The sequence below is a fragment of the Dermacentor variabilis genome, chromosome 6 (genome assembly GCF_050947875.1).
Source record: "Dermacentor variabilis isolate Ectoservices chromosome 6, ASM5094787v1, whole genome shotgun sequence".
Lineage (NCBI taxonomy): Eukaryota > Metazoa > Arthropoda > Arachnida > Ixodida > Ixodidae > Dermacentor > Dermacentor variabilis.
Genome location: NC_134573.1, coordinates 173408815 through 173435350, shown reverse-complemented (window position 1 = coordinate 173435350; position 26536 = coordinate 173408815). Strand labels below are relative to the sequence as shown.

The window sequence follows — 26536 nt, the reverse complement described above, 5'->3', positions numbered from 1 at the left end:
CTTCTTTTTGGACTACCTCACCGTGATAAGTTTGAAACGGAGTTTTCTCAGAAGCCTATATGTCCATCATTGCTACCAAATGGTGCGGAGAGCAATCCACCAACGCCTGTCATATATCGTTCTTGTCTTATTTATTTGCAGTTGACTATAGCCCTCTCTCATCGGCCTTCAATTAACCTGTCCGCCCTCAACCGACTACATTATGAAACACAATCCGCACAAAATATGCGCGCTTAACAGTGGACACCTTATAACCGACAATGAAGTCACGTGTGCTGTTACACTTTCAGACCCGTGCTTTTTCGTTTTGCCGGCACATTGCTTGCGACTTCGCTATGCTGCACTATTATAGTTCCTGCGTCTCCATGACAGCGTCCTGTTTAGAATTCTGTATATAATATAGCAGCACATTTCGTGTATGGTGCACCGGTTTTCGTTTCTTAGCATGGGCCGGGGAAGCAACCAAGTTGTAGAGACATGAATAGATCAATACAGGGAAAACTACGACAGGAAATGGGGTTGTGGGTATGAATGTTAATGCGCGGATGATACTGTCACCTAAGATTAAGGACTAATTGCGCTTTTGTGCATCCGCGTGAACATTCCGTGAACACCACGTGAACGATGTTCAGTTTTGTACCTTAACAATCTGCGAATAGAAGTAAAATTATGCCAGTTCCATGTCCAGACTAATTCAATAACCTTTCATGACGCTCAGACTTCAGACGCAACATTAAGTACGTCAGTCCACCCAAGCAGTAGCTTCACTGATAATGTCCTCACGTGCATCGCTTATCAGCCTATGTTGTATTCTACGGGCTGTTAAACGCCCGATGTTTAAAACTTGAAGCACATTTATGCGCTTCTTCTGAAAAGTTGAATTTTATTTACTTTAGCTTAGAATCGCCGATACCTCGTCACATACTTAAAGTGCGCTTCTCGAGGTTTTAGCTGGGAAATTAATGCCTCAAAAACCACGGCACTCTGGAAGGACGGTACACCATGCACTGCATGAACGAAAATCAACCCATTGGTTTCAGAGTGGATGCGTCTACAAATCGCTTAGTGGTTCAGCCGTCGATTTTAACGTCAGATCATGCCGAACGTCGCATTGTTGTTTCCCAGGGACACGCACGTTATATAACATTGGGCAGAGTCCGGAGCCCGTCATCTCAGCCTCAAAACTTCTACTCATCTTTTAGTGCCCTTTCCCTCTTCCGCAGTGACGGGTAGCCAACCTGGCCCTGTCTGGTTAATCTCCCTGCCTTTGTTTTATTACCTCTCTCTTGCTCTCGCAAAGCTACATTTTTCATAAGCTGAAGCGCATAATATTCTCGGAACAAATGCAAATGTCGCGTTTATTTTAGTGATTTAGACAGTTTGTTGATTCCAGCCCTAGTTTATTTTATTGAGGCAGATATGCCTTGCTGAAGCCGCAACTGTCGTGTTAGGCCTTGGAGTCTTCATCTTTCTCCTTGGTTTCCTCCTCTGCTGGATCCTTTTCTTTACTTTCTTCGATTGCTGCTTCAGGCCCGCCAGGTTTGGTCTGTTGAAAGACATATTTATTTAAAAGCAAGGCGCGGGAAGTTTCAAGCAAAGAAAAATGTATTTCATCATGAGTGCCATAACATGCTACAAAGGGACCCATTTCAATGTGTCCGAGAACTCAACTTCGCAGTTACAAAAATTTCATCCGGGCATCAAACCCGGGACCAATGCCTTTCCAGTGCGGTCGTTCTTTAGCTGATGGCTGAGCGAGGCCAGATTAATTGAAACTTCGAATCGTTAGAAGCTTGAACAAACCTTGAGTATTCCCGCAGTTTTTATTTCAATATAATTTACTTTTTCACGCTTCCATCGCTTGAAAAATACAGACAAATAGGTTGGGCTTATGCGTAGAAGCGCTCGATACTGACAAAATAGAAGCAATATTCCCAAGTGTCACTACATTTGGTGCCAAAATATTTACAAGTACACCGAGAAAACAGCCACGAGTTATACCGTGAAGCTTGTTGTCATACAACACCTAGTGGGAAAATGTAGAAGAGAGAGAAATTTATTTACCGAAAGGCAGAGAGCTCGGTCTGAGCTGTAACTTGCTCCGGCCTGCTACTCTACACTGGGGAAAAGGGACGGGGAGGGAAAGGGCTGATGAATGATGATGGTATAAGGACGAGATGCGTATATAAAGATTCACAAAGTTGTGGCATGTCTAAAGCCTTGCGTCCAGCCCAGTGGCTTGGAGAAAAGCTATAGCAGCACTTGTTACCAGGGCTGCGCTGTTTGCATTAGGCCAAAAACCTAAAAGAAACTCGTCTGATAGCGGTCTCTTATGGATCGCTGCAATGGAAGAGACAAGTTGCTTTCGTTCTTGCGCGTACGCGGTACACACGCAAAATATACGTTCAAGTGTTTCTGGCACCTCACAGTATTCACAGTTTGGGCTAATATAACTGGTACCTATCGTATGTCTATAACGGTTGGTGAATGCGACACCAAGGCGAATCCAGTGCACCATGCTCGTGTGGCTTCTTTTGAACTTGTGAGGCATACAAAATTTCATTTCTTGGTCCCATTTGTGTAATCGCTTGTGTCGTCGATCAGGTTAGGCCCAGTGTTCCAACGTACGGTTGCGTATTACGCGACGAAAACGTAGAATCTCATAGCTTCGTTCTTATACGCCATCCATCTTTTGATCGCAACGAAAACATGATATTTCGCGGTATTCAGGTACATTTTACCAGAGCGCAAAAGCCAGGAGACAAGTTTCAAAGCAAGCTTCGCGAAGCTTCCTTACAATGATGACCCAGTGGAAGTCCACGTCGCCCTCCAACACCATTCTGTCTGCGAGGAAGGGACCCTTGCTGATGACGCCCGGCAGTTCGACACCGTTAAGTTCTGCCGTGCAAAGGCCATCTTCTTCGCCCTTAACTTCCAGGACGAAATCCTCGTGCTCGGCGCCGAGAGGAACCTGCAGCGACTGGTCACCGAACACGAGCCGAAACCTGGTGTAGGATAGACAGCGCAATGAAACTGAGTTGGTGTTCGTCCAAAGACAGATTTCCATAGGAAGATGGACATTTGAGGTGACCAACAGTATCGTACAAAAGATGGCATGGAGCCAACTCGTTTTATACTCAAGTCACCGCAGGCACTTTTGATCGCAATCAAGTTCGATTAGAATTGAATTTTTCCATTGCATTTGGCTCCCTTCATTAGCTTGCAAAGAGGTGGCAATCGCGATAGAAAGTGTCTCGCGCCACTGAAGCACGGGTCAGACAAGTTCGTTTCGTCGAAACGTCTGCTCCGTCCTCAAGCATTTCTTGTTCGACTGCACTATAAAAACGCTTACACCCTTCGGAGCTTGTTTCCATACGAGAATCGCGTCATCTGTCCTGCTTGTGCTTTCTTGAAAACTCTGTGATCATTTACAAATTATGGAGCCTTACGTGCCAAAACCACTTTCTGATTATGAGGCACGCCGTAAGGGGGGCACCGGAAATTTCGACCACCTGAGGTTCTTTAATGTGCACCGAAATCGAAGTACACGGGTGCCATGGCCGGGATTCGATACCGCGACCTCGTGCTTAGCAGCCCAACACCATAGCTACTAGGCAACCGCGGTGGATCTGTGATCTTTGCTTTCCTGTCAAAAATGCTATGTTACGCTGATAACGCGAGTGCCGCTCGTGACCTGTAAGTGCCAGGCCTTCAGCGCTAAAGAAATAAAGGTACGCTAGATAAGCGACGAATACTATTCGTGGACAAGATAAGCTCCGAAGAGTGCAAACTTTCCTCAAAGTGCATTGTTGATCATTGCATGAGTGTTTGTGAAACAAAATTGTTCTACACGTGCACAGTGGAGGAGTCCATAGGCTAACCAGCTTAGCTGCATGGCTGTGCTAAACACGCATTCCCGGGTCTTGAAATAGTTCGTTCAACTTGACTGAACACACTAATGCATTCACGCAACGGACCGTGCATCCAACCGATATTTCTGTTGCTCTCGTTTTCATGATGCAGTTCGGCGCGATTCAATCGACGAACTGCTGCTTCAGAGGCGCCTTGAAAGCAGCGTCCTTGCAACACTGTGCGATGAAAAATTTTGTTCGTGCAGCCCTTCACTAACACACATCAACCAGGTTTTATAGCGATTGGTGCTCAATTCCGTGAAAAGCGTCGAGTTTGTCGAAACTTCATACAGTAATGTCCGCACAAGATGGAAGCTCGAAGTTACAATTAAGCCGGACTGCGGCTAGAAGTCCGAATTGTGACCGCATTTGTTAACAGCGTTAACAAAAGCGGATTGCAAAGCAAGGCGCAATGCCAGTGTATTCCTCGCTTCTCGTCTGTCATCGCCGAGCGGTTTTCAGCAAGCAAAATTGCCAAAGGACGTTTGTCGCCGTTACTAGGTTAGCATTACGGCGTTATTGCGTCAGAGATTTTCGCTTCAGTGTTTGCGCCATGCATCATGCAGTTTCCAAGACTGCGGTGTTGCTGTTATATAGGTACTCCTGACCACGCAGATGACGCAACCACTCTGAAAACCACTGTCTCTGCCACAAGCCGCCAGAGAGAGGGTGATACAAGCTTCAATAATGTGGCGGAGTTCTTAGCCTGGCTGATCACCTGACATGCTACTCAAGGTGTTGGGTGGTGCTTGTGATGTATACAGTGATAAACACTAGGCTGCGAGTAAATGCATCGGCATTCGAAACGACAAGAGATGCGGCCATATTTCACAGCTTGTCTGAGTTTTACTTGACAAGATAGAAGTCCAATAATATTGATTTAGCGGCAAAAAGAAGATGACAGAGAGGGGAGAACATAAGGACATCGTGTCTTTGGCACCAACTAGCGCAACATCAAGTACTATTTAAATCGAAGCTTGGAAATGTTCGTGCTTCAGCGCTCGATAGCAGCCATGCCAAGTCATCGCATTTAGCGCGTATCTGGAAATTTGCCGGTGGAGGGCACTCTTGCCTTGCGATAAGCAATCGCAGTTGCAATCGCGAATGTGAATCGCGTCTTTCTCATCTTTCTTTTTTATTTCAAGGTGGGCAGCCTTAACGCATAGTAAAAAAAAATGAAATTATAAAAATGAATGTAATCCCGCATCGTTCGGAAAGTTCAGTGACGCGCTGCAATGACCGTCATCCGGAATACGCCTGCTGCAGTGAGCGCGCCGGTCACGGTGGAGACCAGACCGTCTGCTTGAGAAAAGGCACCCGGATGCGCCGTTCTAACTTCCACCACGAGCAAGGGTACGTGTCCTAGATCTTCTGTCGACTGTGAAAAGCTTCAGTGCAAGGTGCGTATATCATTCTGGAGAATATGGGGCCCTGTGTTCGTTCATTCGAACAGTAGTTTTGAAGTCAATTGCTGAGCATATTCGCAAGGCCAGTAGGCGGTAGCGCCCTGTAGTGATGAGGGAGAGAAACGGCTCGAGGAGGACGAGCCGTCGACAACACGGTATGGCCAAGTTCTCACCTGGCTATAGTTCGGGCTGTGCCAACACCTGCCGTCCAGGCACAGGCCTTTGTTTACCTCTTTCGCACGTACGATGGTCAAGAAGTACAGTAGGAAGCGCATGTGCTGCGAGCCCCAGTGCACAAAGCGAGTTTTCCCCAGCGAGATGAGTCTTCTTTCTGGCAAAATCCGGAGAGAAATATGTCGCGATGCTATCGAGAGCCAAGCTTGGGGCGGATTATATGCCGTTCCAGGAATTGGCGGCCGGAGCTTCCTTTGAGAACGATAAAGAAGGTCGAACTGAACAGAGAGTATAAAGAGACCGACGCGGGCTCACAGGGCTGTGTCTATACTTCCTTTAGTGTTTTTTCTTGTGTTTGTCGGCGCACTGGTTGTATGATCCTGGGCAGTCAAATTAGGCGAATAATATTTTAGAGCGCAGCTCTTTGGCGTCCGTTCCTGGGTTTCGCGTCGTCGTCGGCGTTGTCGTCGGCCTCGTAACCAGCTCCGCCCCCCTTTCATCCCCCCAGCGCTAGCAGCGACCGACTGATACCGCTGGATGCCGCTGACGCCGCTAGAGAGTCAAGATAACGTGACTGCATAGAGCACCGTCGCCGCCATGCAGAAAGAGGAGGAAAGGGTCCCCCCCCTGTTCTTGTGTGGCGGATAGGGTGCTCTTCAGTTGCCGACGCGCCGGTTATTTCACGTAGGCCCCGGCACGTCGACGAATACGTGACCACCTTCCCACGGCTAGACCTGGTTCTTAGCGCTGCGGAAGCGAGGGTATCATATTGTTTGTGTCGGCATCGGCGGCGTTGTCCCTGAAACCAACTCCGCAGCTGGGGTTGACTCACTATCGGCGTCAGCGGCATCAGTCAGTCGCTGCTATCTCTTCCCTCCTCCCTTTATCGTGTTGTCCGCTTGCTGCGCGCGCTTCTGCCCCCATCGTTTGCCGCTGGGTGTACACGCCGCCCCCCTCCCCCCTCTTCCTGCGAGTCTCCGGTTGTCAAAGCGCCGGCTCGAACTTAATTCCTTTCTTCGCTCCTCCTCCAATGCAACCCCTGTGCGGTGGCAATCAGAGAGCCAGATCGGTGGCGGCGGATCTGTATATGTGCACCGCCCGAGCCGAAATTGCCGCTGCCGTTCGCCCTGTGCGGTGGCAATCAGAGAGCCAGATCGGTGGCGGCTTGACATAAAGACAAACAGCAATTTCCTAACACTTATGCGGGAGAACATCCCGTTCCTCTCGCTCGTAACGCGTCCCACGGCTGTGACAACCTCGCGAGGCACTTGTATACATCTCGTCTTTGAGAATCAAGCATTGGTGTACCAAGTCGAACATATATCAGTCTATTTCTCCGACCACAAAGCTTCCTTCATGACTGTCAAGAACTGTTAGTGGAGTCTTTGTTAAAGGAATACGTGTGAAAAATAAAAAAAAAATTCTGTGATAGCGCATACATGTGTTGCTCGATTTCTTTGCCTCAATCTATCGAAAAGGTGAAACAGCTTATTTGCTGCGCTCAAATTTCGCATTAGGAAGTAGCGTAATCGTCGGCAATTTTTTTCTAGTGTGCTTAATACGCTTATACATGTTAGCATATGCTCAACTCATTCTAATTTATGCGGCATAAGAAAAGTTGCATGCATTAGGTTGAAAGCTGCTTGTTTCCTGATAGCCTTGCATGAACTCGAAGCAATATGCCTTCCTGTACGCTGCAGTTCTTTCTTTAATTAGTAACAGTCACATTGTGCGTGAGTTGCACTACATTTGCCCGGAGTACAAGCGTACAATAATGAAATATGTGAAATAATGATTGTTCAGAAAACAAACATTACTGAGAACACCGGTTAATGACTTTCCTCACCTGCGTAATCTTCACAAAGCTCACATATGCAAGTGTTTGAATAACCACTTCATGCTTAAAGGGCGTTTGAAATAGCTGAGATATGAAAAGGTATTACTTGTCACGTATTGCAGCTTACAGCGTTTTTTTTTTTCTCTGAGTGACAAAGCGCGAAGTACGGGACGGACGGTGGTTGTTAAGCCACTACCCTTAATATCCTCCCGATGTACCGTCATACACACCACTAGTAGCAAATGTGTTAGCCAGTATTTATTGTTGCACTTCTTGATGCGAAAGCGTCAAATGACCGAGTGAGCGAAAAAAGCCGGCGTCTCTAGTCTGCAGCAGCGGAACGGCGCCTAAAAATTGCGTTGCCGTAAGCTGCGACGCAACGCCACGAGTGCGCCTCGACGGATCAGAGCGGGCGAGAGGGAGCCGCGATAGCGCGCCAGGGCCCGCTTGCACAAAAGCGAGCCTCTAAGTCCAGACTTAAATCCGAATCTTGTCTTAGTGTGACCTAAAATAAGACTGGACTCAGGTGTCGTGCGAGGGGAGAGGGCATCGCCACGACGCCGTGTCGCCTTCGCTCTCGGAAGCCCGTTTTATCCTCGCAAGCTCTCGCTTGCGTTTTAACTGCGCCTCGCTAAAGCCAAATCGGAACGCACCGAGCGCTTCATCGCGCTCGCTTGCGCGCGAGGAGTTCATAACTCTAAGGAACACTCAGCGGCATTCAATTGGACATTAATGCTTGCGCGTTCACAACTCACAAGTGCTTACGTGTCCTCGGATTTCTCACTCTTAATTAGGTATATGATCGCGGTTCCGTTTCGAAAAAGCTCATAGGGTCACGCAGTGAAAGCGGCATGCTGTAGTAGTAGTAGTAGTAGTAGTAGAAAACTTTTAATGAGATCGTTTAAGAGATTCGCGGATTCGAAGCCTCCGTCGTCTTTCTTGGCGCCGGCGACTTGAGGCTTCTCGTCAGCAAGGTTGGGCCCCTAGTCCAGGGCTCCACTGAGTCGCGCTGCATCAGCAGCGTGCCGCACTAAGGCCCTTTGGGCCGCGAGCTCGCTGCTGGTGAGCCGGCTCTCCCATTGCTCCGCACTCGGGAATTCGTGTTGGTGGAATGCTTTATTTCGTTCGCACTCCCATGTGATGTGGTATAGTGTGGGTGTGTCGCCGCACCAGGGGCAGTTTGCTCTGTATTGTGTTGGTGACATCTTGTTATAGATGTACAAGTTGGGGAAGGAGTTCGTTTGTAGCCTACGCCAGCCGACTGCTTCCTCCCTCGTGAGGGCTTTGTGTGGTGGTGGGTACTTGAATCTAGTCCCCCTGTATAGTTGTAATGTCTCTGTGTATCCCCCCTCGCATGCCAGTAGCTGAAGCTCCAGAACATCTGACATGCCTGCTCGGTATGTAAGCCCTCGAGCTAGGCTGTCTGCTCTTTCGTTCCCCGCTACGCCTGCGTGGCCTGGGACCCAGATTATGTGTTGTATGGGTGTCTGCGCAGCAGAGGCTGCTGCCCCACTGATTATCCTGAGGGCCATGCCGCTAATTCTGCCCTTTGTATAGTTTTTACACGTGTCTTTCGAGTCTGTTAAGATGTTTAGGGATCGGCCTTGCCTATAGCCTTCTGCTACCGCCAGCGCGACGGCAATTTCCTCGGCCTCCGTTATGCCCACGACCTCCACTGAGGCGCATGTGGCCATGTCTCCTGTGCTATTAGCTACCACCGTAGCGGCTAAGCGCTTCCCTGCATGTACGTACATGGAGGCGTCCGTATAGACTGTGTTCTCTGACCGGCCTAGCCTCCTTTCTAGCTGCTCGGCCCTTGCTGTTCGTCTGTCCTCGTGTAGGTTAGGATCCATGTTTTTAGGCAGGGGTCCTACATTAAAGGTCTTTCTAAGGTCGTCCGGTACGTCCGCGTATCTGTCTACCAGTCCGCACGTGTTCCGACCCAACCTTCTCAGGAGCGCCCTTCCCGTAGAGGAGCCTCTGAGTCTGATGAGTTGTGCCCCCAATCGAGCCTCGGCAAGCTCATCGAAGGTATTGCTGATTCCGAGTTGGAGTAGCTTCTCGTTTGATGCGTTTCTGGGTAGGTGTTGTAACAAATTCGTCACAGCGTGCTATACAAAACACTCCCGTGCCCTCACCCTCACTCGTGATCCTCCTCCGAACAGCCATCTTGGCTTACCACGCGCGCCACCTACAGGTTGCGGACATTGCGAATTCACATATGTAAAGTTTTGGAATAACCACACTAATGTCTAAATCATGCCTCAACAGATGGGTGCAGACACCTGACTTCTGTACTGCATCGCTTTCAGTTCGTTCGGCGATCTAGTCACTTTTGACCATACAGGAAAGCAATTTATCATTCGCAGAGCCTCAGACCGGACTAAGTGAGAACGCAGTAAGTTATTGTGCATGCTGTGTGCTTATTGTATGCACAGACCACGCAGCCAATATCCGATAACACGCCTGCCATCTAGTCTATATTGTCTACTAGCTGCAGCTCGCAAGCACGTCTCGCATGCTTAGAACCTACCTCAAACCATCCAAGCACCAGAAAAAGACTAAGTAATATGTCACCAGAAAAAAAAGAAAGAAAAAGAACAGGATCTTGAAATGGGGTAATGGGTGGGGGCTAACAGATCCTTGTGGCAGCCACCGTGTATTATGTTGTCAGTGTACTCAACTCTTCGGCGTTCCTTGGATTCTTCCCTTTTATCTCGTAAAGGTCACCTTTCAGTATTCCCGCTGAGGTGAGAGGCAGGGACAGAGGCACCGGCTGCGAAGAAATGCACAAGAATGAAAAAGCGTATTCGCAAACAACGCGGACACGTGGGGCTGCGGTAATGACACTGACGTGTGCAGCTCCGCCCAGCAGTCTGGTCATCGCTAGTTTATGCCATGCACCATGCTCATCAAGGAATCTCGTCAACTGGATGCAGAGATACAGCTAGGGTCCTGTTTGATTACTGCTTAAATGTTGATGGTTCGGATAAAGAATCGTTTTAAAATATAAGTGTAATATAATGAAGTCCCTTTCTTTCTTTTGACAAGGCTGACGATCTTTTCACGCAAAAGCCCGCAAAGTCACTACCATATGTGTCAACCTGCAAAGGAGCTTGTTTCGAGGCATTCCCGCATTTCGATCACTTGATCTTTTCGACTCTAATGTACATTTTGTATTTTGCGCTGTTGATTTATGCTCCCTAGAAGCGCAGTGTTCGTCGAGGCTTACAGGCCCTCATCACATGCACGCGCATACAACTTTTTCTTGTATTAGTCTACCAACGCACGTACTGGTGGAAATGTTAACTGAGTGCTGAACTACACATAACACTAAACTCTCTCCTTTCTTCTTTCTCCACATACACCATGGGAGAAAGACGCGAAGCAATGCCCTTCCAAATAACCTGCAAATCAAAATTGTTTTCTGTTACCATCAAGCCCACCCGAAAGCCATAATTAGCCCAACGTGGTATGCCACTTTGGGCCTCATTTGTCATGTCAGACCATACCACCCCTTATCTTTTTCTAAATCATCATTCTTTCATCATCGACTGGTCAAGACAAGGTAGCGCACATCTCATTTGCGAAGGTGCAGGACAGTAGCAAACAATTCTCACAAAGAAAAATGTTTAAGTGTTCGTCGCATCTGTTGTTTTGATTCAATGTGATTAAGGCGCCTGAAATGGAAATAAACATTTTCGACCACGTGTCATCTGTACAATCATTCGCAGCCAAGGTGAATAAACGTCAGAGCGTTTTATTATTTGCGATACAGTTACAAATATCTCCAACAAAAGCACAGAAAACAGTCAAACATGTGGCAAATAGTACTGGGATTCCGTTATACTTACCAGAGGGTCTTCGTAAGGAATTCTGATCGTTTTTATGTCGAGGCCACCTTTTATGTAGAAGCGGTCGTAGGGTGAGGCATCAGGGTACCTTTCGAGGAGCTCAAACAGAGAATACCTGCCGTCGATTCTTACCTAGAAATACAGTAACTAATTAGGTTGCGAGAAAAAAAGTAGGATCCACTAACCACTAAGGACAAGTTAATTTCAACCAACGTGACGCCAATGTCATAACTTTTCCTCAGCAAATAACACAAAAAAACGAATAACGCACACATTACCCTACGCGTTTTTGCCTTACATGCGGAATACTACTATAAAACGGCACAGCGTATAACAGACTGTCATAAACTGCCTCGCTTCCTTCGTACTCAGTGGAACCAGAATCAAATTGTGTTGAAATCTGGCCTCGTACCCACAAAACATCTCTCACGTGACGTGTAGTGCAAACCGCGCACGCAAGACGACCGAGACGTTGAAAACATTACGCACCCTCCTTTCATGAACAAACAAAGGCGAAAGCCCACCAAGCATCAGCAGCACATCGTGCGAGCAGTCTGGTTCGTGTGCGAATAAAGGATAGCGAATGCGAGCGCGGCACACCGAGGGCGGCAAACGAGATGAGAATTCTTGGATCAACAGAAAGAGCTGTCGGTATATTCTAAAAATGTTTACACCTTTAAGAGCGTTCTCTTGTCGCACTGGTAACACAATGACCGTTAGGGCCTTACGAAAATTTATAGAGCCCGACAGCGGAGCTGTAACTAGACTTGCGATGTCAAGCACGTAGTTAAAAACTATGTATTCATTCTGGCAGCCTTGGGAGCACATAAATATCAGACAAGAGAATTTCACAGGGAGAGATATGTAACTCTCCTGTTGGATATTTATATGCACCCGAGGCTGTCAGAAAGATGTCAACCATATGTTTCGTCATCGCACGTCTAGTTAAAGCTTCGTTGTCGTCCTCTATAAATTTCAGGGAGGTCCTAATGGGAAAGGTGTTGCCAGTGCGACAAGAAAACACCCTTAAGGGTGTAAGCATTTTGACAGTGTAGGGGCCGTCGAACTAGAAGCAGTTCCAAAGGACGTACTATTTAGCTAGTTGGTACTGAATTATGTGATGCAATACTACATCACACAATAGAGCGCCAACTCACCTAACAACAGCCTGTCCTTTTAAAGTTTGTTGCTCTCACGTGCGTGAGAGGATCACTAGGTGTTCGGGCACCCACCCCTAAAGGCAACGACTGACATGACAGCGTGGCGACCGCCGCGGCGGTGGTCAATCGTGCACATAACGTACGTGAGAGAAAGTTTAGGAATATGGCAAATCCTGTGAAAAAAAAATCTTCATGGAAGGTCTTCAGTGTTCAATCACTGGTGAAAAGCACAAAATGATGTCCTTATGCAGCCACGGCACCCACTTGAATCGAATTCGTCCATTTAAAGGCAAATGCTGAATGCGCTCACTATGGTTAGTTTGGAATATTAAGTATTTTTATAAAAGTGGGTGCACAGTCTTGACATCTCAAAAATAATGAAAGTAGAAGTTAGCGCATCTAAAACGGACAAAAATGACATATCAAACGTGACTGAAGATGACAGTTGCGCAAAGTCTGTTGATACACCCTTGTTAAAAATTTATAAGAAGCTCAGGTGGAACAATTGCCGGCTAAGCATGCCAAGCCATTCCCGCCTGCTGCTGCTTCGTCACCCCCCCCCCCCCCACCTCCACAACATCGCTTTTTCTGTCGATAGAAATAGCTTAAAAATCAAGTAACTGCAAAGCGGCCGTCTCAATGCATTTTTGTCAACTTTTATGCGCTCTGTGTGGACATCACTTCACATGAAGCGAGACAAATTGCTAGCAAATTGTTCCTACAATATTATATGTGCTTTCGAAGCCTCTAAGTCACGCTGCGATCCAATCTCCTACGGCCAGTCAATGACCTGATCGGGAGGCAATCGCCAATCATCATTATGGAGTTGATAGCAGCTATGGAAGCAGAGAAATACCACACAGCGCCATGGCTGGAGGTTTTGCCTTATGAACTATTCTGGAACTTTATGAAGACGTCGCTAGGATATTTTCTTGATATCACCAAATCACACTTGCATGGGAGTCACTATGCCAGCGTCATACATGTGCACATGCTGAATTTATACCTTATAAAAGCGTCGGCACTCACATCACTGCTTTTAATATTGGCGTCACGTTTTAACCTTAACTTTATCTAGAGCGTCATAACCACCTGCAGCGGCAGGCACCTACGTCACAGGAAACGCTCGATATAGCCCACGCATGGTGTCAATAGGTAGGTTTGACACTTTCACCAGAGAAGACGTATTGCATGCCGCTTGCGAGCAACAGCTCGGGCCGTCGACTGTTTCTTAGCACGCCTGCCTACCTGCACCTATTTAAATAGGCTTTCCCGCTGTGCATTATCTGTGCCACGGTCACGGCAAATGTAAATTGGGCAGCTAACGCACCATGCGTGTACATTATATTACACGACAATCTTCCTCAAGGTGAGGACTCGCCGCACCAAAGTTGACCAGTTACTTGGCTATTCCGCTAAATCCTAGCACTTCGCAGTCAGAGATTTTGCCTGCATTGAGTGTACCAACGAGGAAGCAGTGAGCATTGCTTCCTCAACAGAAATATCCTGTTACCAGGCTTCTACGATAAACACCAGTTTCTTAACTCTAATAGGCTTTACTCAACACGCTGTGAAGCTGCGGACCTTAAGCCATTCTTTATGCAACCTGCAGCAGCCGGTAAGCTTTCACGTAGTTGACTAGGGGTCCGTCTCGACCCCTTCGGTATAGAACTCCCACGATCGTGGGGCCGAGTAAATCACACTCACGGACAATATATTCTTCAGCTTCTCTGGATATCCGATCCCTGGTTCATAGACGCTCTTCAGGCGAAACTTAGGAGCAGTAGATTCTGTGTCCTCGGAAAGCTCTACAGGCTCTTCAGGCTCTTCAGGTTTTCCATGCTCTTCAGGCTGTTCAGGCTCTTCAGACTCTTCATGCTCTTCAGAATCTAGCGGCTCGAGCTGCACGTACAAGTGAGTGGTTAAGGCTTTCTTGCGCGCCTTGGAACCTAACCTAACCTAACCTAACCTAACCCAACATACGTGTTTATGAGATACCAGACATCCACTTTGATAGGGCAGTTTTTTAGTGCTAGATCTCTCGAAAGTAAGAGTAGCATACAGGGTAAGCACGTAATCCTGCAAGATACTTTGATAGCACTTTCTTTGTTCATAAAGTGTGTTCGAAGCAGGCCTGCTTCATTTCATTTAATGACCGTATTATTCCGCGTGGAAGCCTGTAATAATTAACGTAAAAACAATATTTTAGCAGTGTGCAAATGTTCTACAGTGTCCAGAGGAATCGCCTGGTAGCCTCGTTTAATTAAGGGTATTCCTTCAGTACCTTTTTGTTGAGCTCAATAATTGGACCATTGAACAATTCATCTGGTCTTGCACCCATTAGAATGAAAAGCTGCCAGCCGATTCTTGCTGCATGCTAGTCATTAACGTGCACCGAAACAACTGCCTTTGTGCCACAAACGCATTTCCCTCGGATGAAAGTACAGCCTATCGGACACCACACGTGGAAGAGCGAGCGTTTCCCTTCTAGACAACGCAACATATATTGTGTACTGACCACGAGGTAGCGGTCCTTGACGTCGTAATAGAACTTGGTGCGCGTTTCCTGCCCAATGACGTAGTAGAAGTCGCTGTTGCCTACGTCCTTGGATTTGGTGTTGTAGTCCTCGATGTAGTACTGGAGCTTGTTCTCCCTGTACTGTTCGCTCGTCACTTCGAACAGCGGGAAGTCCATCGTCTTACTCCACCACCACTCGTACACGACGCTGAAACGTTTCGGGTTCTTAAACGAGGTAGCACTTTGAACATACGTGTTCACGGGCGATCGGGTGTCGTTTGCTTGAAACTCCAACACGTGATGTGCGCGAAGCGTCAACATGAAAACTGTTAACAAACACAAAGAATGGCGTGTACTGGTAGAATATATAGGAGATGACACTGAACGCTACACCCTTCACCTCCGTAAAGCTAACAAAAGTAGGACTGGAGTCAACGAAACCACGTGTCAGTTCCACGAAGCTGTTTGCAACAAGAAAAGACGACTAGCCATCTCCACGTAGCGCCTTACTAACGAGGCTAATGCTGTTTGCTTGACGCCACCCGTGGCAAGCCGAGCGTCGTTTTTTCTATTGCCTTCTAGATCGCGCCAGTCAAGAACTGCAAAAGATGGTCCGCCGTGAATTCTACGCTGTCTACTGCAATTAATGTCATTACAAATCTTTCGCTATTCAGTCAGTACGGTTTGAGATTCTCATCTTCATTTTTCCTCTCTCTCTTCAATGACTCTTCTTCATCTGCACGCTGTTCCCGACAAATCTATAGTCGTACGAGAGCGCAGGTAAGCGGCGCATGGGTCGCGATTCGTGTTGACGCACCGGTGGCGAAACAGGTAAACGCCTCAATATTATTTCGATTACAGCAGCCTGTGGCTTCGCTTTACAATGAGCTTCGTTGAGACTGAACAACTTTAGCCATCAATCACCGCTAAAACCTACAAGAACACAAGTAATCAAACTGCATCATCGAGTATTGTTATATGTACTGTTTAACCGTGTGGTAGACCTTCCATGCTTCAGCCCGTTTATTTCGGAAACAGAAGTGTATCCTCACTATGTAACTTCGCTTTAGGGATTATTTTTTTTCGCTGTGTTGTTGCTAAGGTTACGTGTCCTTTTCAGTATCATAACACAGACTATAGGTAAACATAGCACTTTTTGTATATGCCCATAAATCTTGTGCGTGATTCATGAGCACAATATTTCTGCCTATTTTTCTTCTTTATGCTGATAATTCAACTAAAGAATGTGTCTTCAATGTATTGTCTATTGCCTCTTCCAGGCAAGGTAACCTAATGCCTTACTTGGATGTCCAAAGGGGGCTCATATTAGGTTCACCGACCTCTTGACATAAATACGTGTCCTGAAGAAACACCCCTTGACTGCGAACAGAAAAGCGTTCCAGCAGCTTTTTTTACAAGTGGTGAGGGTGCGATGCCATAGAAGACGTTGGAAGCATCTGACGCATGAAATGAGAGGTAAGTAATCAGAAAACAAGTGCAGGGTTGGCGTGAAAATCGCCGATGTAAGCTGGGGGCAATCATTTCATATAAGAACTGAGACAGAAAAAAAAGCGGATTCAACAATTATCATTTCTTTTTTTTTTTTGCTGCAATGACGACAGTACTTCACCAAGTTCACTACATTTCATAGCCACAAAGTTTCCAGCAAAGGATTGGCAGAAGCATAACGTTGGATAATTGGAATCTTGTCTGCAGATGATGGAGACGTACAGCGATTTCATGCTAGGACGTTGACTAATCTCCACTGCGTGCTGCATCACAAATGGCAGTTTTCTGCTGTGATCTTGATGTGCCACATCATCTGTTTATTTCAGAATACAGACATGTCACAATTTCTGGGACTTAGAGCGCACAGCAGTGTTTAATTGAAACGATGTCGAGGAAGGAGCCCTTGACTGCGCTCATGGAATTTAATGCAGCAACGCCAGAGCAGACGGGCCGACGCCTCTTGTTGCTAATATTGATTTACCCTGTCGAGCGAATCTCTAGTGTTCTGGTTGTTCGTCAATAACAATGTTGTTGTTGTTCTCTCTTTTAATTAAGATGTGAAAACGTCGATATATACAACAAAAAAAGATCACTCAATACCGACCTCAATGTCCTTAAGTCTACCGTCAAGATCTATTGAACCCTACTGTCAAGAACTGGCTCTTTGCGCAAGAGTCCTAGAGTCACGCCAAAGCATAGTAGACTGACTGATCCTTCAATGAACACAAAATCCGACTAGAACGCTTGGTTTTTACCACAGCAGCTTCTTCACTTTTCGTAAGTCACATAGTTACAGGGATCAGAGTTGCGCTAAGAGCGAGCCCATTTCTTTACAGCACGTGCCATATTGCATGCAGAGTTTAGCACAGTGCGGTGGTGTCAAAGCCTCGCAGTTCGGCTACAGCAATGTTTCGGTGCACGTAAATGAACAGCAGGCCGTGCCAAGGTTACGTCCATGAATCGAAATGTGCTCTCTAAACAGAAGGCACCAGCGTATTATTACAGATGATATAGTTACACATTTACACGAGCCTACTTCATCTGCTGCACTTTACGAACCAAGAGAAACGTAGCAGTGTATAGAGATAATTACTTTCACCATAATAACTATTTGAACATGTTAATTCCAGGAACAAAAGACATAAACGCGCACCTCCTAACTGCTGCGAGCTTAAACAAGCATGACTTCTATGGTAGTATTCAACGCAGAAGTTTGGGAAAGTTAGGGATAACTGAACGCGGACAGCATAACAAGCGCTAGGGAACGCGAACACAAGGAAGAGACATATAGACAAGACATGTGCTAGATATCAACTGAAAGTTTAATTACGAAAAAACAGCGACATACATACTTGCGCATAAACCTACAAAAAGTAGGAGAAGGCGTACTTGTCAATCGAAATAATTCGTGTGCCGCTTGAGATACTCTTTTTCTTGCGCATTCAAGCCCAGTGAAGGTGTCCTCACGCATTTATGAGTTTGTTGTTAATGCTGTTAGGTCATTGGCGGGGAGGGGTGGGGCGGATATTTGGCCGTTCATCGCCGGCGGTGCTCGTGCATGCATGCCAGACTTTCAGGCCATCCGTGTCCAGCGCAGCTTCGCTATGCAGCAAGCTAGGGAAATCTTCGAGGCCTTGTGCGTTAACAACGAAACTGATAAATGTGTGAGTATATATACATGTACCTTCACTGGCCTTTCATGCAAAAGAAAGAATATATCAAATGGCACAGGAATCCTTTAGTGATTTGTAGGTTTCTGCGTAAGCGCGTATGTTCTGTTTTTTCGTCATTAAACCATAAAGAAATCAATTATTAAACCTTCATTTGATGTCTAGCGCTCGTCCCGTCTATATGTGTGTCCCTTGTGTTCGCGCTGCTTAGCGCTTGATATGATGTCGAAGTTCTATGGGACGGCTTTGTTTTTCTTTTGCATATATGTTTAGTAAATAGAATATACGTGATTAACTGCCACATGATGCACGAATGGTGCTACCTTTATTTTTTCTCGGCCCAATACATGCTTTAAGTTGCATGATTAGTCTTTAAGCACATCTGAGTCTGCGAAAGCAGTCAATTATGGAGGCATTTTTATGCAGATGACAAGGATTTGCGGTCAAACTAAAGCGTCAATTGTAATTTAGCCCGGAAGTTATAAGACTCCGCTTTGCGTTCGCGACAACGGGGCGCGCTGAGACGACAAGTAATTTCCTCGAACTTGAATTATCTATAGAAGAAGCCTCAAAAATCAAACGTGAAGTTATGATCAGTAAGTACATGGTGGAGCGCAACCTGGAACACGGATAAAGAAAGAGGTCTGGACGAGCTACTGCTTCGCCGTCCTCTTTCTGCGCACGTCTTCCAGTGAATGTGTAACAAACAGCCCAGTGACAAGTATACTGCTGACTGAAATTATAAGCCTGCCCATGGAACCGGCGCGTCCGTTCGATAGATGCGAACGAATGGCCTCACTGCGACCAAACTCACTGTTAAACTCGAAACGTAAGTTCGCCGATTCGATTCCGTTGCGCGGAGTTTTGACTTTCCGTAGTTACTCGCCGCAGTTCAGTCATTGACCGTACGTAATAATTGCGTCACTGCTTGCGTCATTGCGGGAATACTTAAAATGAGAGCTCGCGGTATCGCCGCCTCGTGGTGGAGCGGCTAAATTCCTCTGTAACGACGCTAATTTCTCACATTATAATAATAAGCATTACTAAAAAATGCAATTCGTTGGTATACTGCCCTGCAAAAAAAAGCAGTATCTTATAAAGAGAAAATCTTTTTTTAGGAGTGGCACGTTACCGTTCTTATAAGCATAGTGGTTTGGGTTTGAGTGGGTCGGTATGGCGAACCAGGGCTGGCCAGAGGGCGCTACAGCAGCCTTGAGTGTGCAACTGAAGTATGCCTACGACGCCTGGTAGGGATGGCACGGAAAATGATACGACACTTTGACCAATAACAGACGCGTACCTCATTCAACGTTTGCTTATATAGGGCATATATATGCATATTCTAACCGTAGTTTAACTCTGTCCACAGCCATGTGCGTTGCCAGAAGCGCAGGCGCTTCTGCGGTCTAGCACGCCGTTTCCCAGTCAGGTGAAGAGCTGGGCACGTGCGCGTTCGGATAAACGGCGAATTCGTTGACGCGAACTCGGAGCTTTTGCTGTACTGAAAACGCTTTCCTTCGCTCACTGTGCGGCGTGTTACGGCGCTGCTGTTGACATGCGAAGTCAGTTCCGCTGGTTGCCCGTTGTTATAATTGAAGTTATTTTGCCCTGGATGAGTTTCTGCTTGCCGAAACAAGGCAGTATTATTAGCTGGAACCCAGTCGTTGATGATAAGGTTGCAAAAGTTCTACTAAGGCACAATTGCTCATGCCTACTTGCAAGCAGACAATAACAACTGTAATCCCGCTTATATGGGCGATGTTCTTGCGTAGCATGGGCGGACACCTTATAAATTCCCTACATGATTGCCTGCTTTTTTTATCATTGAGCTGGTACAGTGTTCACGCGCCTTTCTTTCTTTTATTTTTCTCGGGTAGAATTGATTTTTTTCCCTTGGTTGCACTGTTATTAATGCATTACATTTTGTGCCCGAACGCTATGGCTGTGGTATGTGAAAGGAATGGGCATAGAATTTTGACCTTATACGCTGAATTGTTTTCAGGCTATCCTTGTCGATTAAGTACGAGCGCTTTGGCAGAGACACGAACCAACGACTTCGCGTGCAGCAACAGGACGCCACTTAATAGGCACTACTTCGGTACACTATACCTACCAGGGTAACATAAACTACTCAAAATTTCACATCCCAAGGAGTGGAATGTTCTTAATCTGAGTACCCTGCATCGTTTCTCTAACACGATTCTGATTGATTGATTTTAACGTCCAAAAGCAAATAGGGGGACTGCGAAAGGAGTGTATAATAGTGAAAGCTTCGAATGAATTTTGCCTCTTCCCCGCCGAGGTATTTTGATATGCCCCAGAATCTCAGATACCGACATGCGAGCCGCTTTGCATTTGACTTTTGACTCTTGACCCCTTCAGGTACTTTGACATGCGCCGAGATCTTGGATGTCGGTGCGCGAGCACCTTCGCATTCCACCCCGCACGTGAATGCAACGGTCGATGCCGAGAATCCAGCAGGTTGGGACGCCACAGTGACTGACAAAGCCATGCATGCTGCTAACACACACGTCTGTAGGACGACCGACTGACCGAGTACACTGGGAGTCCTTCCTTCATCCCGAGGTGGAACTGCAGCTCGTGCCTCTTGCCGAGCTCGAACTTGTAGCTGACCTCAGGTATCATGTAGCGCCTGATGTCGTAGTCGTCCAGCGTGTTGTTCAAGACCCCCGGCCTGATCTGCTCCGTGATCAGCTCCAACAGCGGCATGTCCATCCGCGCACTCCACCAGTACTCGAAGGACACGCTGCGCAATGGGCGCCGCCGCGATGCCTTCTAGCATACGTTCCGATGTGCCCCCACTTCAGGCATCGCTGTTACAGTTCTACAAGCCGAGATAACGACTCGAAAAAACCTCGAGAACAAGTGAAAATAATGACCTCTAGAACGCATCGAATACATCTTGGGACACTAATTGGTTCTACATGTTCTCCAATGTTAATACGAGTCAAGTGCTTTAGAAAAAAAAAGAGTTGCAAGGCAGATATAGATTTTGGGGTAATATCACTGTGTCGTCACATGATGGGTTATCTTCTATTGTTGTTTTGACATTCACTGGGCAAATTTATGAAGTGACTCATTGTTCGCTAAGCGCAGGTTCACAAGTTATGGTCGATATTGTTGCCGCACCTCAAGTATTCTTGATAGTTCCTGCGTGCACATATGCAGGCACATCCAAACACTCTTAAAGTGAAAATTCTTTGTTTTGCTGCTGTATATTTTCATACACGCTGAGGCGCAAAACCGTAACAGACGTGATGCATACGGCCAGTGACGCGTATTTTACCTGCATGCATGTACCGATAATCAGATAAAACAAAAGAAGGAACGACGGCACCACTGATGAACGAATGACGCAGACTTTAGGTATCGTCGAATTTGTGCTGCCAATTTTTCTTCCGGGATAGAAGGGGCATGTCGGAATAAGAAAGAATACACCCTGTCCTGTCCTTTAAAGAAGAAACGTTAGTGAAAGAACTGTAATAATTGAGATCGTGAAATGACGTCTGGTATATACAGCGATAACGAAAATTAAGTCCTGAGTGAGAAGCCGGTGAACCTAATATCACCCCTCTACAACGCAGCAGGTTCGTAAAGTAAAAGCATTTTGCCTGCCACACTAAGCACTTCGCTAAATGCACGAATGTCCTTTTAGTGCTCTGCAAAAGCGTAGTGTAACGTGCATGGTGGGTTAAATAAGTCGCACATATTAAGCGAAAAAGAAAGACTGAAACAAATGTTGCCAGTATACGTCTTCATATCCTTCCGAAAGGTGCATTCCATGAAGACGTCGTTGAACTTCTGTATTCCTCCTGGAAGATGCAGTTCTACCGGTGTTTTCTGAAAAAGAAAGAATGAAGGAATGACATCTTTATTGCAAGGGCCTGTGACCAATGGTAAGGGGCTTAGAGAATTCAGGTATGGGAATCGGTGGAAAGGGGGCGGGGGATGGATGGCGACGTTCAATCGCGTGTCTTCTTACGCATCACAAAAGAAAGAAAAGAAAGAAAAAAAGTCGGTGCTCGGGCACTTCTCAGGTGACCGAGGACAGGTAATAATAAAAGGTGATAAAGCGACTTGTCGCCTGGATTGCTTCAACACGACTGCACAAATTCGATTTTTCTGGTTTTCTTTGACGCAGGAGTTCTCAGTAACTTGGTTCGCTACTTGTCCTTTCGCTGTCGGTAATCTGATCAGCTTCTTGCCGTGCGCGGCCGCAGTTAGGCTTCTGTGCTGAGCAATTATTTATAGTGCGCATGAATGGCCGCATTTTATAGGGCTCTGGTTCTGTCTTGGCGGAAAAGCTACAGGAAGCGCGCTTAGCAGGTGTGTTCATTTCCTACGCTATCAAAGTGGATACGGAGGTCGCACCGTAAGAGGCGTTTGCAGTGTTTCATCCATCGTGTGCGTTTCTCGCTGCCATCTTGTCGGCTCACAGTTTCCTATCCCTAATACGTGTGGGCGCACTGCAATGAGCCTTCTAGGGGCCTAGTATGCTGCAATGCCAGAAATCTAGTGCATGGTTCCCTTTACCTCGCACCTCCGGAAGCAACAGCAGTCCAGCCTGGTATACACGCTCACGCCCACTGTGAGCTGATCTAGGCTCGCCGCTTTGGGCAAAACCACTTTGCTGGGTAGTTGCGCATGCGGATTTGTTTTACCGATCATCGTCCCATCAGCTGTGATATTTTCCTTGCGCTCTTCAACTTCCATCGCGGACAGGCAAGTTATAGGGCACGCAAGCACTGTCAACATCTTCCGTATCACATAATACTAGGAAGGAAGGAAGAAAATCAACTTTCTTCAAGGTCCTGCAGGCCACGAGAGCTTTGGGCTCTCATGGAGTGGGCGTCTCCCACGACGGAACCGGGAGGTTGAGTTTCCTGGCTGCGTCGTGGACCTGCTGGACGGCCCAGAATTGAGGAGCGAGTTCTTCGCTCCGGATTGCTTCTTCAAACTTGCACTTGCCCGGTTCGGAGTTTATGTGTGCTTGCGAGCCCTGCCAGAGAAGTGATAGACGCTAAGTGAGGTATTGCAATTAGTGCAGTTATACTTGTAGAGCTCCGGTGTGTAGTGGTGTAGTCTGTTTTGCGTGGGGTATGTGTCTGTTTGTAGCATTATGAGTGTAACCGCTTGAGCTCGAGTGAGCGTGCGGTGTGGCGTGCTATACTCTCTACGTTGTAGGTAGTAGTGTTTAGTGATTTCATTCTATGTAGTGGGGGCGTTCTTGCTCTCCGAGTGGTCGGGTGAAGCCGCGTTGTCTGTAAGTGCGCGCGCAGCCTCGTGTGCTGCTTCGTTAAGGTTGGGGACGTCGCCCATCTTTGGTCCTAAGTGTGCCGGGAACCAGTATATGACGTGGTTCTATATGCTCAGCGTATGACGTCATCCAGAGAGGTTTAAAATCTGACTGAAAACCGTCACTTGGGAAAATGACGATCGCTCTAGCAATCCCTGACTGAATTGTGTGACCTTCCCCACAAATAGAAGCATGCACGGTCTCACCCCTTGTAGGCGTGATGCTTATCACTTTATCCTTGAGCGAGTCCACGTACACCGCCATATTTATCGCGCGTCTGATACGAGTCGTTCTTAATTGTAATTCTGAGCGCGCCTGCATGGGATTTCACGACGTTTTATACATTTTAGTGATACTCTGCTGACAAAACAAAGGCACCTCACCGCAGATAAATAAAATTGCCTTCATTTTACCTAATTGTCAACGTCCAAGGCTGGTTTTCTTTTCCCTGGGCAATCCACTGTAATGCTCTAATTATTCCACCGCTTAACTCCCCTGTGCATCACAAGACTTGCCCTACTCTTTCCTCCTAATTCTGACTACACTATCATCTGCACCTGTTTGTTCTCCAAATCATTGTTAGCTTTTGAAGTTTATTATTTTATGTCATTTATTCAATTTAGCTTCTCCAAATTCTTTCTTGCTTTCTTTCTTTCTTTCTTTCTTTCTATCCGCGATGGTTGCTCAGTGGCTATGGTGTTGTGCTGCTGAGCACGAGGTTGCGGAATCAAATCCCGGCCACGGCGGCCGCATTTTGATGTTCACGTTCAAGAACCCCAGGTGGTCAAAATTTACAGAGTCCTCCACTATGGTGTGCCTCATAATCACAAAGTGGTTTTGGCATGTAAAACCCCATAATTTAATTTGATGTTCTTTCTTTCTTTCTTTCTTTCCTTTTTGTCAAGCCCCAAGTTGCAACCCTAGAGGTGGGGTGCTGGTGTAGCACTGGTCGTGTATGTTCAATTCTACTTACGGGATTGTAGATATGAATGCCGGGCTTGTCCTTGGCACTTTGAAACTCTTTCTTGCTCTCCTCGTTGTGATACGCGGCATCCCCGAGCACGTGACTCATTTTTCAAGATGAAGATGCGCAGCCGTCGACAATGACGCTGTTAACTGTCCACACGCAGGGACAAGCCGCTGGCACCTGGTGGTGGAGATGAGACTCAGTGTTTGTGACCATGCGCGAAAATCCCGCGAAATCTTTTAGCGTATATCTTCAACTCAAGGTGCTCGCTTCAGCTGCGCATAGAACGAGTCATATTTCTCCGAGAATCTCCTTAATATAGGAATGTGTGACGCTCTGAAAGCGGCAAGCATCGGATGCACCTTGAGGTTTCGGAGATGGCACGCTTATGCGGGATCGCGAGGAGTAGGACCTATGCGATGTGTTCGATAGTATTTATTATAATAATTCATTAGAATGTTTTAGGAATATATGCGTAATATTATTACGGTTGCCAACTATTGTAAGAGGAAAGCCATGATTGGCGTAAGTGGTGTGGCAGGGCACATAAAATAAAACTACCTCTGAACTCACGAGACAGTATTTCGAGTAAGACGCATGCCTGTATCATAAAACACCCAAGAACTCTCGTCCTAAGTACAGCCGTAACGTACAGGCGGCTTTCGTACGGACCCGCTTTCTAAAATTCTGAATTCCCACGAGACATATTCATGATTTGAATGCACTGCCTGAAAACGTTGTTCTGTCATCACTACCTTTTCAATTTTCTTATCTATTCTTCACTGTTTCATGTGTTCTCCCTGTGGCTATTTTTAGGAAGCCAGCACTCCGCCGATTTTCTTTTGTCCATGATCACTACTTTCCTGAAATGTGCTAAGCGAAAAGGAGTAAATAGTAAAGCAAAATTTTGTCCGTGATCGCTACTTTTCTGAAACGTGATAACAAAAAAGGAAAGAATGGTAAAGCAAAATAACTTAGCAGATAGCACTTCTCGTTTCTTTATGTCGAACTTCCACGGCACAGATTTCTTTGGCAACACTCACAGTTTCCCTCTGCAATTCTTGAAATAGCGGTCCCGCTATGCCCGATATTGAACAAATCTTAACCAGTCTGCTCCAAGGAACCGCTCTTTCTTTCCATTCGAACTTTCTGGAAGCAACCAAGGAAAGATAAATGTTGGTCTCCTTTCACAGCTGCTGAGGAAAGAAACGAGCAATACGTCGGCCTGTCATCCAGTCAAATAGGCTCGCTTTGGGAGGAAGAAGCGCAGATAAGTCATTACGAACTCCATGTCTGGTTTTATACGACACGAAATAGTGAGAGGTTTTAGGCCGCAACTCGTAGGGAAAAATGGAAAGTTGATTAACAATCACTCAGTCAGGAGAAATGCACCTTTAAGCAGACCTTCCACGCAGCTAACAATTCATTACCTCGAATTATTAAGGTACATGTTTGAGGGTTGTGTACTAAATGTCACCGTTGGTCGGCGCCAGTCAATCACGACACAGACGCCGACTAAAGGCTGTTTCACATGCTGCGACTGGAACGACGAAAATCAGTGGAGTCGCACGCGTCGCAATGCGATTTTGAGAGGGCCCCTTTCACGTGATTGCGATTTCAACAATGCGACTGGTGCGACGCCCAGGGTTGCTTACTGCAAGGTTTCGTTGCACACGCTGCATAATTATTTTATTGTAATGAATAAAATGATTGCATTATAGTATTGTTGAGTTTTCTTTGTTAGGAGCAAATAATATGCGTGTTTTGTAATTTAAAAACGTGTTGAGGTTAAGATTTGTTTTGGAGTGCGCAACGGCGGTTTCTTAAGTTCAGTGCGACACGGGCACGTAAACAGCTGTTCGCGGCTGCGGCATGCTTTGGTTCATGATCTATCAGATGACCTATCAACAAGTTCCTATCAACAAGTTCATGTAGCTACCCTCACTGCATATATGCAGTATTTGCATATATGCAGTACATATGCAGTATTTGGAATTCGGCTGCCACGAAGTCGTCGTGTCAGCCCCTACAAGATCCACGTGCTACCCGTGCTCAGCGTCAGCTTCTGAAGAAATGATGTGTGCATATTGTTCGTAATTGTGCATATTGAGCATATGCATATTGAGCAATTGTGCAATTGAGCATATGGCCTGCTCCTAGCCATATTCTTGCACCAGACACAACAACAAGCACCAACCCGAAAGCCTGCGTCT

General features: G+C 46.5%; 1 protein-coding gene across 2 annotated transcripts; it reads right to left on the bottom strand.

The window, feature by feature from the left end:
* Positions 1–1395: 1395 nt before the first annotated feature.
* Positions 1396–25501, bottom strand: LOC142585819 (uncharacterized). Of its 2 annotated transcripts, XM_075696840.1 has the most exons (8): positions 25367–25501; positions 24330–24503; positions 21812–21900; positions 14861–15068; positions 11183–11314; positions 10013–10104; positions 2798–3005; positions 1396–1546 (listed from the first exon to the last, which is right to left on the bottom strand). In XM_075696840.1, exons 2-8 carry the CDS (start codon positions 24426–24428, stop codon positions 1448–1450), a joined length of 927 nt encoding a protein of 308 aa, XP_075552955.1. In that variant the 5' UTR covers positions 24429–24503; positions 25367–25501; the 3' UTR covers positions 1396–1447. The 2 variants fall into 2 exon arrangements, with proteins under 2 accessions (XP_075552955.1, XP_075552956.1); XM_075696841.1 differs by lacking the exon at positions 2798–3005 and having other exon boundaries at positions 25367–25500.
* Between the last annotated feature and the right edge of the window lie 1035 nt (positions 25502–26536).

Bases quoted from the DNA above. Each gene is read 5' to 3' on its own strand.
- LOC142585819 (XM_075696840.1), bottom strand. From the start codon at position 24,428: ATGAGTCACGTGCTCGGGGATGCCGCGTATCACAACGAGGAGAGCAAG. The intron at 21,901-24,329 runs GTAAGTAGAATT...TTTCTTTTTCAG, and splicing joins GCATTCATATCTACAATCCC to AAAACACCGGTAGAACTGCA. The intron at 3,006-10,012 runs GTTGAGTACACT...ATCCTACACCAG, and splicing joins AATCCAAGGAACGCCGAAGA to GTTTCGGCTCGTGTTCGGTG.